This window comes from Poecile atricapillus, chromosome 9 (assembly GCF_030490865.1).
Source record: "Poecile atricapillus isolate bPoeAtr1 chromosome 9, bPoeAtr1.hap1, whole genome shotgun sequence".
NCBI classification, from domain to species: Eukaryota; Metazoa; Chordata; class Aves; order Passeriformes; family Paridae; genus Poecile; species Poecile atricapillus.
Window position 1 is genome coordinate 15,005,806 of NC_081257.1, and position 12,324 is coordinate 15,018,129.

At 45.5% G+C, this 12,324-nt stretch overlaps 1 protein-coding gene across 1 annotated transcript in view; it reads left to right on the top strand.

The window, feature by feature from the left end:
• Positions 1-12,324, top strand: part of PLXNB1 (plexin B1) — a 76,833-nt gene that overhangs the window by 47,256 nt on the left and 17,253 nt on the right. Inside the window, exons 8-17 of the mRNA XM_058845111.1 lie at positions 153-309; positions 3,147-3,255; positions 3,354-3,462; positions 4,050-4,913; positions 5,036-5,161; positions 6,236-6,358; positions 7,334-7,427; positions 7,676-7,842; positions 8,871-9,022; positions 10,874-10,979. Of these exons, the coding sequence (XP_058701094.1) occupies positions 153-309; positions 3,147-3,255; positions 3,354-3,462; positions 4,050-4,913; positions 5,036-5,161; positions 6,236-6,358; positions 7,334-7,427; positions 7,676-7,842; positions 8,871-9,022; positions 10,874-10,979 (2,007 nt within the window). The remainder of the gene's footprint in view (positions 1-152; positions 310-3,146; positions 3,256-3,353; positions 3,463-4,049; positions 4,914-5,035; positions 5,162-6,235; positions 6,359-7,333; positions 7,428-7,675; positions 7,843-8,870; positions 9,023-10,873; positions 10,980-12,324) is intronic.

Below are 12,324 nucleotides of genomic sequence, written 5' to 3' on the forward strand. Positions count from 1 at the left end.
ATGATGAATGGAACAGTCAGTCCTAGGAGACATGGGAAAATGAGTGTTTTTGTAGATAACTACTTTATGGGATTCTTCCTTTGAAAAAACAGAACCAAAAAAATCTTATTAAGTGAAGACAAATTATTTAGTGGATATTATTCAACTGACAGATATTCTTGGCCATCTCGGACTTACCCTCTCTGCACGAGGAAGAATTTTACTCATGTTATTTTGAAGATTACGAAAGCCCAGCGGTTCTGACAGAGTCAGGAATCATGTGTCCTTCTCCAGATCCCAGCCAAGCACCAGCTTTGCCAACAGGAACAGGTTAGTGACATGGTTTAAATGGAGCATGATAGCTCTGATAACATTGTTGGGAGAAAGTATGTTGTAGGTCACCGTATTGCCAGGATTAACAGCCATGAATGTATGCGGACTGTCAGCAGGTGTTCATTTCATTCTTCATAGTATCTGTTTGCTTTCTACTTGTGTCACACACATCCTGTGCTATTTTGGGCTGTTGCCAAATTCCAATGCCAAATTCTGATGGTTGGAAAGGAGATCCTGTTTGAAGGGTTGTATGCAAATCTGAATGTGATCTGAAATGCAGTCTAGAGAAGTGGCTGGTTTGGCAGCTTTTTCATAAATCTGGAGAGAAAACTCTCATAAATTTAACTTTATTATTAAAACCAAACAAAATGCAACCTTCTCGAAATCCATGTAGTGGAAGATGGAAGTACATGTAAGGAAAGGCAAGAAGAGACCCAAGGTCCTTAAAGATAGAAATAAATCTGCAGTGCAGCATATCCTCAGAAAATACAGTCAGCCTGTGAACAGTAGCTGGCTGAGTATTGCTGATTGGCCGCTCTGAAAAACCTGTAAAGTTCTCAATTTGTTTTCTTTGCATTGGACTTTACCCAGCCTGTCAGTGTGAACTCTGATGAGCTGATCTCTTCAAAGAGCTTGTTCATCTGAAGTAAAAGGCAGATGTCCATTGGGACACATTCCACACCATTCACCTAAATGGCTGAACAAATTTTTCTGTGCAAGTATACAGCTAATAGATATGGAGCAATCTCCATGGACATAGCATAACACCAGAACTCAGCTAACAAACTCATTCAATCTCAAACTCCTTCATTTTCAATATTATTTGCAGTATTTTAACATCTGGTTTTCACACTGCTTTAGTCTGGCACAAATCCACCAGGTCTTCATTCAGGGTGATCAGGCAAAGAGGGAAGAGGACTTCATGCATTGCCACTGCAAGCACAGGGGGCAGGATTTGCTTCTCTATTTAGTTGTATGGGCCTGAATTTAAGCACAGTTGTGAAAAATCCTGTAGATAAAGCCACAGTCTAGTTCTCATTATTCCAGGCTTCGGATATTCTTATCAACTCCTTTGTAAGTCAGTCTTGCTTTTATTCCAAGATGCCTTACCTACAGTACTTTCATATTGTGTCTGAGACTTATCAAGTGGCTCCTGTAGCATAAACTTGCTCGTGGATGGTTTCTGTCTGTTTGATCTATTTGTGTTGTCCTTTTGCTTCCATAGTGCTTCTTCCACTCAATGAACTATGGCCATGTGTTCTTAGCACAGATTTGTGCTGTTTAACTGTGACAGCTTCTTCTTCATGTTCTCTTGTTCCTCAGACTTCCTATCTCCTTCACTGTACTGTTATTCCTTCTCTGTGTGGCTTCTGTACTCTGCTGAGTGTGGCTTCAAGATTAATTTGGAGCTGGTAACCAGATTCATACATTGTTTTCTAAATGAGATCTCATTAGGGCCTCAGATACCAATGCTTTCCTATTCCTACTTACAATATTTTCCCCAGTTCACTAAAATATTTGCCATTTTCCAGCTTTATTTTAAAGGTTGCATACCAGCTCATCCATCATGTGTAGCTGTTGAGCTCCAAGTTAGTAGCACAAACTCTTGCTCTCAATCTGCAAGTGCTCGACCTCATCTTCTGTACTGTCAAACAGCATTTATTGGCAGTCATGGGAAATAATGGCCTTTCTGGAGGAAGGAATATTTATAAATATGGTGTCATAACCCTGAAATCCTGGGAGGTGTTAGCCCTTCCACCACTGCCAAATGCAATCACCTCTATGACAGTGATAGGAGTTGGCAGTATTGCAGTGACTCCAGCCTCCAACTGCATAGGATATACCCTTATTTTCTGCACATCCTAGGTTTCAAAACACCCCTCATCATTGTTTTATTAGCTTGCTCCTTCCCTTCCATCCTATCAGGAACCCAGCTTAGACCTGACTGGTTCTTCACATGTTGATTGTTTTGTTCTGACTAGAGATAGCTTGCAAGAGGAGCTCTGAAATCTCATTCTGAGAGGAGCAGTGCACAAGGTTCTTGTAACTTACTTTTATTGCAAACTGCCTTAGAGAAACAGCTCCTGGGATTGAGCAGAGAATGCAGTATGTTGCCATTATTTGGAGAACTAATAACCAGCTCTAAGGTTGGAGACATTTGTCTGGGACAAGATTAATTAGCTGATTTAGTACTGTCATATGCAAAATATCTCCTTCCAGTTGATGCTATCAGCTGCAGTAAGTTTTGACCATCTCTGCAGCTATTTGGTCTACAGAAAACAGTGAGAGTCTCTTCCCACAGAGCACAGGGCTATCCTGAGGCTTGTGAATTATGTGAGACTTGGATTTTGAAGAAGATAAGCCTTCAGTCATTGCAAGTGAGATTACAAATCTTATAAACCTCTTCCCTGACTCACTTCTTAGTCTGGTTATAGAACAAAGCTCTCAAGGTGAAGGCAGCCTGTGAAGGGCACATCAATTCTAAGGGTTTCATTTTCCTTTGGATGACAAAAGAAGACAATCAGCTTTGAGCCTCAATGTTACTTCTTCCTGTAATACTGAGATGGCAGTGGAATTACAGAGATAAAGATGGACAGATCTTCAGACTAGGCTTCTTTCCCATGGGTTGGCAAGAGCTGTCACAAACCACTCCTGATGAACTTGTCCAACCTGTTTTTAGTGTCCATAGGATAATCCAGTGATTGAGGTGCTAAAAGCATGGAAGGGAATCTGTCTCAGTGTTTGACAGTGTCTATCCTAAAGCACGCTGTGTCTCCTAACAGTATGGCAAACTTGTAGCTCCATTTCTAAGAAATTTTTATTTTCATTTTCAGATCATGTCACCATAAAGCTTGTAGTGCGTTTCCATGACATCTTCATTGCTTCTGTGGACTTCTCTTTCTATGACTGTGCTGCAGTGGCCCTGCTGTGGAAATCGGCACCGTGAGCACCTGCTTTTTCTCTTCAGTAGTTTTAGGGAGGGTGGCTGTTCCTTTCTGGTTTGTCCTGTCTTAGCAGCTGCTTTTCTGTTGTTCTTCCAGGTGCCAGAAGTGTGTGAGCAGTCTCTGGGGATGTAACTGGTGCATCCAGCAGCACCTCTGCACCCACAAAGCAGCCTGTGAGGAAGGAACCATTATCTACAATGAAAGGGTGCGTCTCCTGCTCAGTCCCAGTCCTGTGTGCTCTCACAGCCTCAGTGAGTCAGATTTCTTCTCAGGTAAAATAGCAGCTGTCAGTCACATCAAGCAAGGAAGCGAGCTGTTGGAGCAAAGAGGAGCTCCCCTTGGAGTGACACAAGACTCTGCATCCCTGATACCACAGGTTTCTGGGGAAGTGCCATCAGATGAAGCAGATCACCCTTGTCCTGGGACTATGCAGCCAGTGTTGTCAAAGTGGAAAGACAAGAGCAAGCTGGCAGGGAGGCTGCAACAGGGAGGTGGAACAGGTGCCCAGTTTGTGGCTGCCACAGGTCTCCTTGCACTTTTGTGGAGGATGAGGACTAGCAGCCTTCCCTCTGACAGGAGGCCAGTGCAGGCATCTGTGGAAAGAGGGAGTGTTGCTGGATCTTCACTGTGAACATTCCCCAACCCCATTGCAAAAGATGTAGCTCTTGTTAAAATCCAGAGGGTGAAGCAGCCTCTTGTCTGTGGGAAGTCATAACGAGTGTTTTTCTGCTTGGGTTTTATTCTGTTTCATTTCTTTCCCTCTTCTCATCCCATCGTGTTGTTTCTTTCTAGGCCCAGATCCCAAGCTCAAGTGTGTATCCCTCTTCAGCTGCTCCCCTCACCAAGTCCTCTACCACAGCCCCCACCATGGCCACAAAACCTGTCACCACCCCTGTGCATGTGGGCCCGAGCACTGTGCCCCACACGGAGCCCATCCACGTCACGCCCTCGGCAGCCTCGGATGTGACGACGGAGCCCGCGCGCACCCCCAGCTACACCTACCTGAGCCTCTCCACCGCAGCCGCCTCTCTCCAGGCTGCCACGGAGTCCCCACTGCCACCGCCAGCAGACAAACCTGCTGTCACTGTGCCAGAGACAACTTCTCCTGCTGCATCTGTCCTCTCCAGCCCATCTAAAAACGTGGATCACATAGCCTTGCCCACTGAAGGGCCAGCCACAGCCCAGGAGGCCTGGCACACAGACCCACCCACCACCCTCGCGGGTAGCCCTCCGCACACTTCTCCAGTGGCAGCTGTAACACCTTCCCCTCATGTCACGAGTTTCAAGTGGCCTCCAAGTCCTTTTCCTACCACAGAGGCACTGACACCTGCCATCTCATCTCCCCAGACCCCCAGCCAGGTGCCAGGGAGCCCTGTTGTCTCTGACGATGCTCCTGGATTGCCAGGAACTGAGCTCTCTGTTTCAGAGCTCCCAACATCAGCTCCCCCGCAGTGGCTGCTGGAGGAAGGCACAGAGCTCCAGGACACAGAGGACTGGATGGATTTGCTGCAGGCTGAGAATGACACATCTCTTTTCTCTGCTTCTACTCTTCTGTCGGGTGATGGCGATTCTTCAGAGAGGGATGTCCCTGACTTTCCCAGGATCCTTCACCCTGACCTCGATTATCAGTATGATGCCCCTGAGTTTTGGGAGGAGGTAAGTTACTGGCCTTTTGTAATTCATAGTCTAAGGCCATAACTCTTTGAAGTTTACTTAACAGATGGCCAGTCTAGTATTTCAGCACACAGGAGGGGTTATGTCCTGTGGGTTTTTTTCAGAGTGAAGAGCCTAGCTGGGGTCCAAATGCATGTCCCTGTGTGCAGGGAATCCAGGGATCTTCGCTGTTTCCAGTCAATGTGGCGAGGAAGATAACCCTGCTGGGAAAGAACTTCCACCTCTATCAGGTAGTCAGCTCAATGCCATCACCATCAATAAATTGTATTAATGAAGGGCACTGTTTGGACACCCTGGCCACTGGGCTGCTAAAAATATAAGATACAGGCGTGACTCTGCCTAGATTTCTCCTAGAGCATTAACCTATTTCTGTGCATAAGGAATTCCACAGCTGGAGGTATTGGTGTGTAGGTCACCCAGAGAATGGGAGAGTACAGGTGTACACCAAGCTGCTGCAGATGATCTGCATGTATTTGGATTAAATTGCACCTGTGCTGCACTGCAGATGGTAGTTCTTGGAATAACTTTCTGCTGAATCCATCCTGTTTGTTTGTGTGTCCACAAGCTAAAGACAAGTCCTCTGTTCCCTTTCCTTTCTGGCATGCTGTGGTGGTTTTAGTTCGAAACTGGGCAGAAACACTATTTAAATGTAGTGGTTTTGGTTCGCCAATTTGAGTTTCTCGGCCAACGCACCAATTAATGTAGTGGATGTAATTTTGGCTAAATGCTCATGCACCTACTAGAAATTATTTATTCATTTTCTGCTGTGAGATATGTACCAAAAGGAGGAGGGAAAAACAGGCTCAGAACTTTAAAGAGTATAAATAAAACTTTATTAACAGAATTAAAAGAGAAATTATAAGAAAAAAATCATAATAAACCTTCAGAACACTTCTCTTCCCCCTCCACACCCTCTTTTCTTTCCCACTGACAATGTAAAGAGACAAAACCTGGGACTTTCAGTCAGTTTACTACTCTAAAATAATCTTTCTTCAGTTTACTTAGTGAGAGGAGTCTCTCTTGCCATGCCACGGAGACTTCTCTACAAGGAATCAGTCTCTGCACAGTGACACACACACTCCCTTCTAGGTGTTTTGTGTTGGTTTGCCTTTCATACATGGAGGCAGTCACAGCATAGAGAGCCTTTGAATATAGCACAGAGTTGGCATAACAAGAGGAATGACAGGAGCATGCTGCTGGCTTGGTGGCTGGGGAAAGGTGTTGAGCTGGAGAGGGAGGAGGACACCTGTGCAGCCTGAAGCTCTGTGTCACTGAGAAGTGGTGCCATGTGTCTCCTCCTGCAGGACCAGCAGTGGGACTATGAGTGTGTTTTGAATTTGGAGGGGAGGACAGTGGTGATGGAAGCTTATGTGGAAGGAGAAGAAACAAACAAGTCCCTCTGTTATATCACTTGCCAGATGAACCAGGTGAGTGCTGGGATTACTGTGCCATTTCACAGTTCACACGCGTGCTGGTTTTGCTCACCAAATGAGTAGGATGGAAGGCAAGCTCTGGAGAAAAGAGTATATTTTGCACAAGTATTTGTAGAATATTTAGTACTCTGGGGCCCTGAGCTGTGATGCTGCTATCTGCCAGTACTGGTACCTTCAACCTCAGACTGTGCAGTCTGAGCCGCATGACCTGTTGCTGCACTAGCAGGGGATGGTGCTGTTTCTGAGCTGGCCAGCACGGTGCCACTCCTGCTTTAGCTTGAGGCACTGTTGTTTGTCATTATCAGCATCATGACTCCTGTCAAACCTCCATGATGATTGTTCTTTTGTGAGAAGAAAAATGCTGCTAGTACTGTTTTTGTCCTTGGTGATAAAAGCAAGCCCGTGAATTTAAAATTATCGGGGAAAATTAAAACAGACATGTACACTTCTGGATGCTGTGTGAATTTTACTTAAGGCAAGATTTGCAAGCAGAGATGTTATTTTTAGTTCATAAACTCATATAGTTAAGGGAGAAGAACAGCACAGGCTCTTGTGCACATGAGCCCTGCAAATCAATTGTGATCCTACATTGTCAGCTGTACTGAAATTACATAAATGCCAGCTTGAGCAGCTTTCTGAGCAGGTGGTTTGTAGATAGGAATTGGCCACTTAGGAATGCAGTTAGGAATTTAGATATGTATTGTTGTGAGCACAGACCTGGTTTTCAGTGTTCATCTTAGTGAACCAAAACCTGCTACTCTTCCTAGAACAGAATTGTGATGGTGAACCAGTGAGGAGAAGCCTGCGCTGCCACTGCCCCAACTAACACTGCCTTGTCTGTGTGCATGGAAGCTCCATGTAGGCTGTATGTGCTGTGCACTATTCAGTATGGATGCTGGTGCTTCTTACATATTCAGCTGGTTTGTTTTTGCTCCTGTTAAGTCCTCTTGATGATCTTTGTCTTTGCAGTACAGTTACACAGCACCTCAACTCGAATTCAATGCTGTGGTGTTTGTACAGAGGCGACGACACCTTCGAGTGGACAGTGCTGCGGATCTTCATGGTAGGAGTGCAATGCCTTCCCAGTAAAAACACGGCAGATGAGGTGGAAGGGAATTGAGAAATCCTCAAGTGAGGTTTTTTGTACCTGTAGTAGTCCTATCACAAGAAAACTAAGGAAAACAGAGCTTCACTTTTGTCGTTTGTCATGGGGGCAGGAGGAGTGGGGTCTGTAAAAGACACCAAGTTGCTGGGTTATGTTGTGCCCTATGGGGATGTTTGCAGATGCCTCTGAATTTTTCTCCTTTGCAGTGACTTTTTACAACTGCTCTGTGGGACACACTGATTGTAGCCGCTGCCAAACAGCTGACTCAAAGTACAACTGTGTGTGGTGTGGAGGTGATAACCCCAGCTGTATCTTCAGGGGCTCTTGCAAAGAAGAAATTGAAGACCTGTGTCCAGCACCTCTCATTCACTCTGTGAGTAATTTGCTCACTGGTGTACTGAACACAGGGCAAGGAGGGCTCTGTTCTGCAGTGGAAATCAAAGGGATGTGAACTCTAGAGTGCAAACAGTGCAGCTCATTAATTTATTTACCTTCTGAAAAGGAGGTTCAACTGGGGTCCCTCAGTGTTGTGAAGATTCTAGACTGTTGTTGCTGGGCTTTCAGTTTGCTGGTAGAGGACAGTGGGGAATGCTTCGTTTGTATCTCAGCTGAAACTGGCACACCAGAATCATCCAGGAGCTGGGAAATGGTCCACAGGATGGATCCTCCAACTGTCCTGAGCCAGACCCTGAAACAGGTTGGCCCAACTAAGCCCTGGGGCAAAGGAGGGTAAAACCTAATGAGAACAGCACAGCAATGGTGGGAAAGGCATGAAAGGTTACTGGAATGAATAATTTTTGTCTGTTTATTTTAAATGTTTCTTGCTAACTGCCACATGACAAGTGTCTGTAGCCATGTGTCCCTTTTGCTGTCAGCTTGTCCTCCCTTCAGTGGCACACAACATCCATGTGCTGCATCTTGTCTTAGTTTACCTTGGATGCTGCTCAGGGACAGAGCTTTGACATTTGTGCAGCATGCAATTCATTGTCGTCCTGATGCTGAGGGGGGAATGGTGCTTGCTGCTTCAATACTAGTAACATGTATTGGCTTGTGCATTCCCACTCTTCAGCAGAAGTGCCCTGTGCAGTGGTCAGCATGTTGATGGGAAGGCAAAGCAGGGCAGTATTTGCCTTCTAAGTGGATTATCACCTCTGGGTGGGGACTGCTGGCAACAGTGAGGTACGGAAAAGAAGGCTCCAACTGTGGTGTTCTTTATGGCCTTTCTTCTGATGAGGCTGCAACCTGGGACTAGTCCAAGCCAGTAAAAGGAGTCAACAGCAGTGGCCGGAGAAGGCAGAGTTTGCTCTGGGGCAGCTGAAGGGCCCTGTGCTGTAGATCAGTCACCAGACTGTGGAGGTCTGAGATACTGTGACATTGACACATGCGTGGATGTCTTTGCAGGTGTACCCCCTGTCTGGACCAGTGGAAGGTGGCACTAGAATCACCATCACTGGCTCAAACCTCGGGCAGAAACATCAAGACATTGCAGAAACTGTCACTGTTGCAGGAATTCCCTGTGCCGTAGATGCTCAAGAGTATGAGATCTCTAGCAGGTAGAGTATCTGTGAAACCTCCTCCCAGAGGCAGGCACTGGCTTTTCCCCTGGCTACTGACCCAGCCTGAGATGTCTTTGCCTTTGCTGTAGTAGGTGTTGAGCCTTGCCCATTCCCAGGGAGTGCCCTGAGTAAGGTCACTGTGAGAGTAGTTGCTCAGGCAGTGACCCTAGAGAGATAAGGTTGTGTACAAGGCGACAGCCCAACAGTGATGCCATATTCCAGCCACGCTGCCCAGACAGAGCCCACAATCAGGTCAGGGAGTTGTGGGCTCAGAACCCTGCAGTTTCATGGGTGTCTCACTCAGCCACGGGAGATTTCAATAAAGTAAAGGACATGGCTTGTGCAAGTGTCACTGATAGGGAAATAGCCTGACCATGTTAACACTGGGTGAGGATGAGAACACGTGGTTGAAGGCACACCCTTAGACTTCAGTTTTCACTTGCTAGCGAGACTTCCCCCCAGGAACAAACTCAAAGATCCCCTCTTCCTGGGACAGATGAGGAAGTCCTGGTGGCCCTAGGGGTCACTCTTCTGGTGGTGAGGAATGCCTGACTGGTCGCATAGTGCTTGTAAAAAGTAGTGGCAAGGAGAAGGATGAGAAGCAGAAAGACCTATCCTGCTGAATCTGGCTTATGTCAGTGACAGAGAATTGTGCAGCTGGTGTGTCTGGCCAGGGCAGAACAAAATAATAAAGCAGTAGTTAGGTGTTAAGAGGTTTGAATAGGTGATAACTATGAAGCAAGGAGAAAAGGATATTTGTGTAGTTGGCCTGTGGCAGGGCAGGTAGGTGGGAGCTTTGGATAAGGGAGGGAGAGGAGCCAAAGAACCAGCAGGAGAAGAGGAGAGCAATTGTGAGTAACCTCTTATCAGAGCTATCACAAACATGTTTTTCCATTCCATGGTAGTAGTAGTTGTAGCACCCTTCCCTCTAGGACCCAGGTAAGATCCTGCTGGGAATGGCCTGCTGTGATGAGCAGTGTTGTCCTGTCTGTGCAATTTGTTTGTCTGTATCCATCTGCTTTCTGTTTTCATCCTAGAATTAGAGCATATTCTTTCTGGGGTTAGCACTGTCTGTGTTCTGTATCTGTAAATCACCTGGCATCACAGGGTCTTGGCTTGGACTGCACTGCCTAAGTTCAAATTCCTCAGCCTCTTTGGTTGAGGGGATATAGCTATGAACCTGGAACCTGCTCCTGAGCAAGGCCCAGACAAATTTAATCTCCTGCTATGCAGGAGGGCTGGGAAGTCTCCTGCAGATTAGCTTTTCTGTTAGCAAATCAATGCTGTAGCATGGGACTCCTTGCTGCTCTGTTCTAAGTAGTTTGACTTTTCATCTTGTCAGCATCTCCGATGGCAAATTACGTCTGGAAAAAGGGCTGGGAGGAATGGCTGGTGCAGATCAGGGGATCTGGCTGGTTGCAGAAGCCACTGGCTAAAGACCAGTGACAGCTAAACCCAGACCTTGAGTCTTCTCCTGCATCAGACACAGCACTAATGTGTGGATTGACCACTGCTGGCCTGAGGTCCCTCCAGATGCAACTGATTTTTGATCAACTTTGGAAAATAGAAGAGTTCTTGGACTCTTTGTGCATCTGTGATACAGTGGGATTCATCCTGTCTGTCCCAGAAATATCCCCTTAGGATGGGCCTGTTTGGAACTGCTCCCTGCTTTTTTTCTGCTGTACCTAACCCAGCTTTTGTAGAGGTGTTTCTCAATGTTTGGTTGCATATTCTGAGCATCAGATAGGCCTGGAAGAAGTGGTTGCTAGATGTTTTTAGGACATGCTGCAATGGATGCAGCTCCCCTGCTCTCCCCTGGTGTGACTTTGTTCTTGGATTGTCCTGCAGCATCGTGTGTGTCACTGGCGGGAGCTGGACTGAGAGGTTTGGGCATATAGTGGTGGAAGTGCCTGGAGGAGGCCGTGGAGTTTCTGGTCATGTTTTCACCTATCAGGTAATAAAACTATAATATTCCCCGTTTTCCCAGTGTCTGCTAAATGACTGTATTGTATGAACTACAGGGCTCTACCAGGCACTTGCTGCTGGTATTTTTATCTGATTTTTCTGCTGCCTGTGTTGTGTGGTGTACTGGCATTTTTTTGTTTGGTTTGGTTTGTTCCTCCCTCACTCCTTTTTAGGTTATAAAAACAGCTGCACTGGTAATACTGAAGATCCTGTAGTCTAGTGATTTTATTCATTTTTGACAATGGTAACTGTTAAATACCTAAAGATACTCTGTATTTTTCCTATGTTTCCAGTTCAAAGATTTTTTGTTGTTGATGGCTTAACATCTTACTAAGACTTCTGACTTTTCTTTTGTTAATATGCAAATTGGTATTTGAACATGCTTTTATCTTCTTCAGCAGCTGGTGGCAGTAAGTCCAAAATTCCTGTGCATTGTATGGAGAAATGTTTCCTATCATTTTTAAATATGTTTCTGATAGCTTTTTGATAACTGAAACCCAGCAGCTATGAAATAATACTTAAGTAACTTTTAAATACAACTGCTTCTTTTTTTTCCTTTCTGTGCAATACACAAGCTATGTATCTAGTTGCATGTCCCCCTCTTCCATGGGAAGGGGGAAAAGATTCTGACAAGTCTTAAGCTCTTCTATTTTTGGCTTGATAGAACCATTTTATGTACTAGATTATGTTTGTTGCTCTTCTCTTGGTTATCATCAGGATGCTATTTAGAGACTAGCAATGGTGTACATATTTGCTTTTTATCCTGTAGTCTCCCCCCTCCTTCTTACTTCACAGATCTTGATTTTTGTTTGTCAGCAGTGACTTACTTGTGTCACTCTGCCTGGTTTCTCTAAATTTTGCTGCAGCTCCTCAGTGGTACTGAGGGTTTTTTTGTTACAACACAGTTCTCAACAAAAAGTCTTAGGGCTCCCTGCTGTTAATCTCCTCATCTGCTAGGCAAACAGGCAATTTATTTGCTACCTTGTTTTCCCTAACCTGAGTTATTAATCCAATTACTAATCTGAACAATCCCTTTGGATTGTTAATCCTCGGGTTTGTGTGTGAGGCTCACAGCTCTGCTGTTTGCAGCATCCATATATGCCTTTGGCAGTCTGTAGAAAAGTTCTTGATTTGTGGTTCTTGCTGGTGTGATTGATCCCTCCTCTGCCCAGTAAAGTAGCTGCTGGAGTATAGCTGAGGCCTGCCTGTGGTTTGGATCTGTAGCTTCTATATTCAGAGCACTGGAGGACGCTGAACACATTTTGCTGTTTTCTTCCCTTGTCTTGTCTTTTGAGGTCCTTGTTACTCACTTCCCTTTTTTTTTTTCCCCTCTT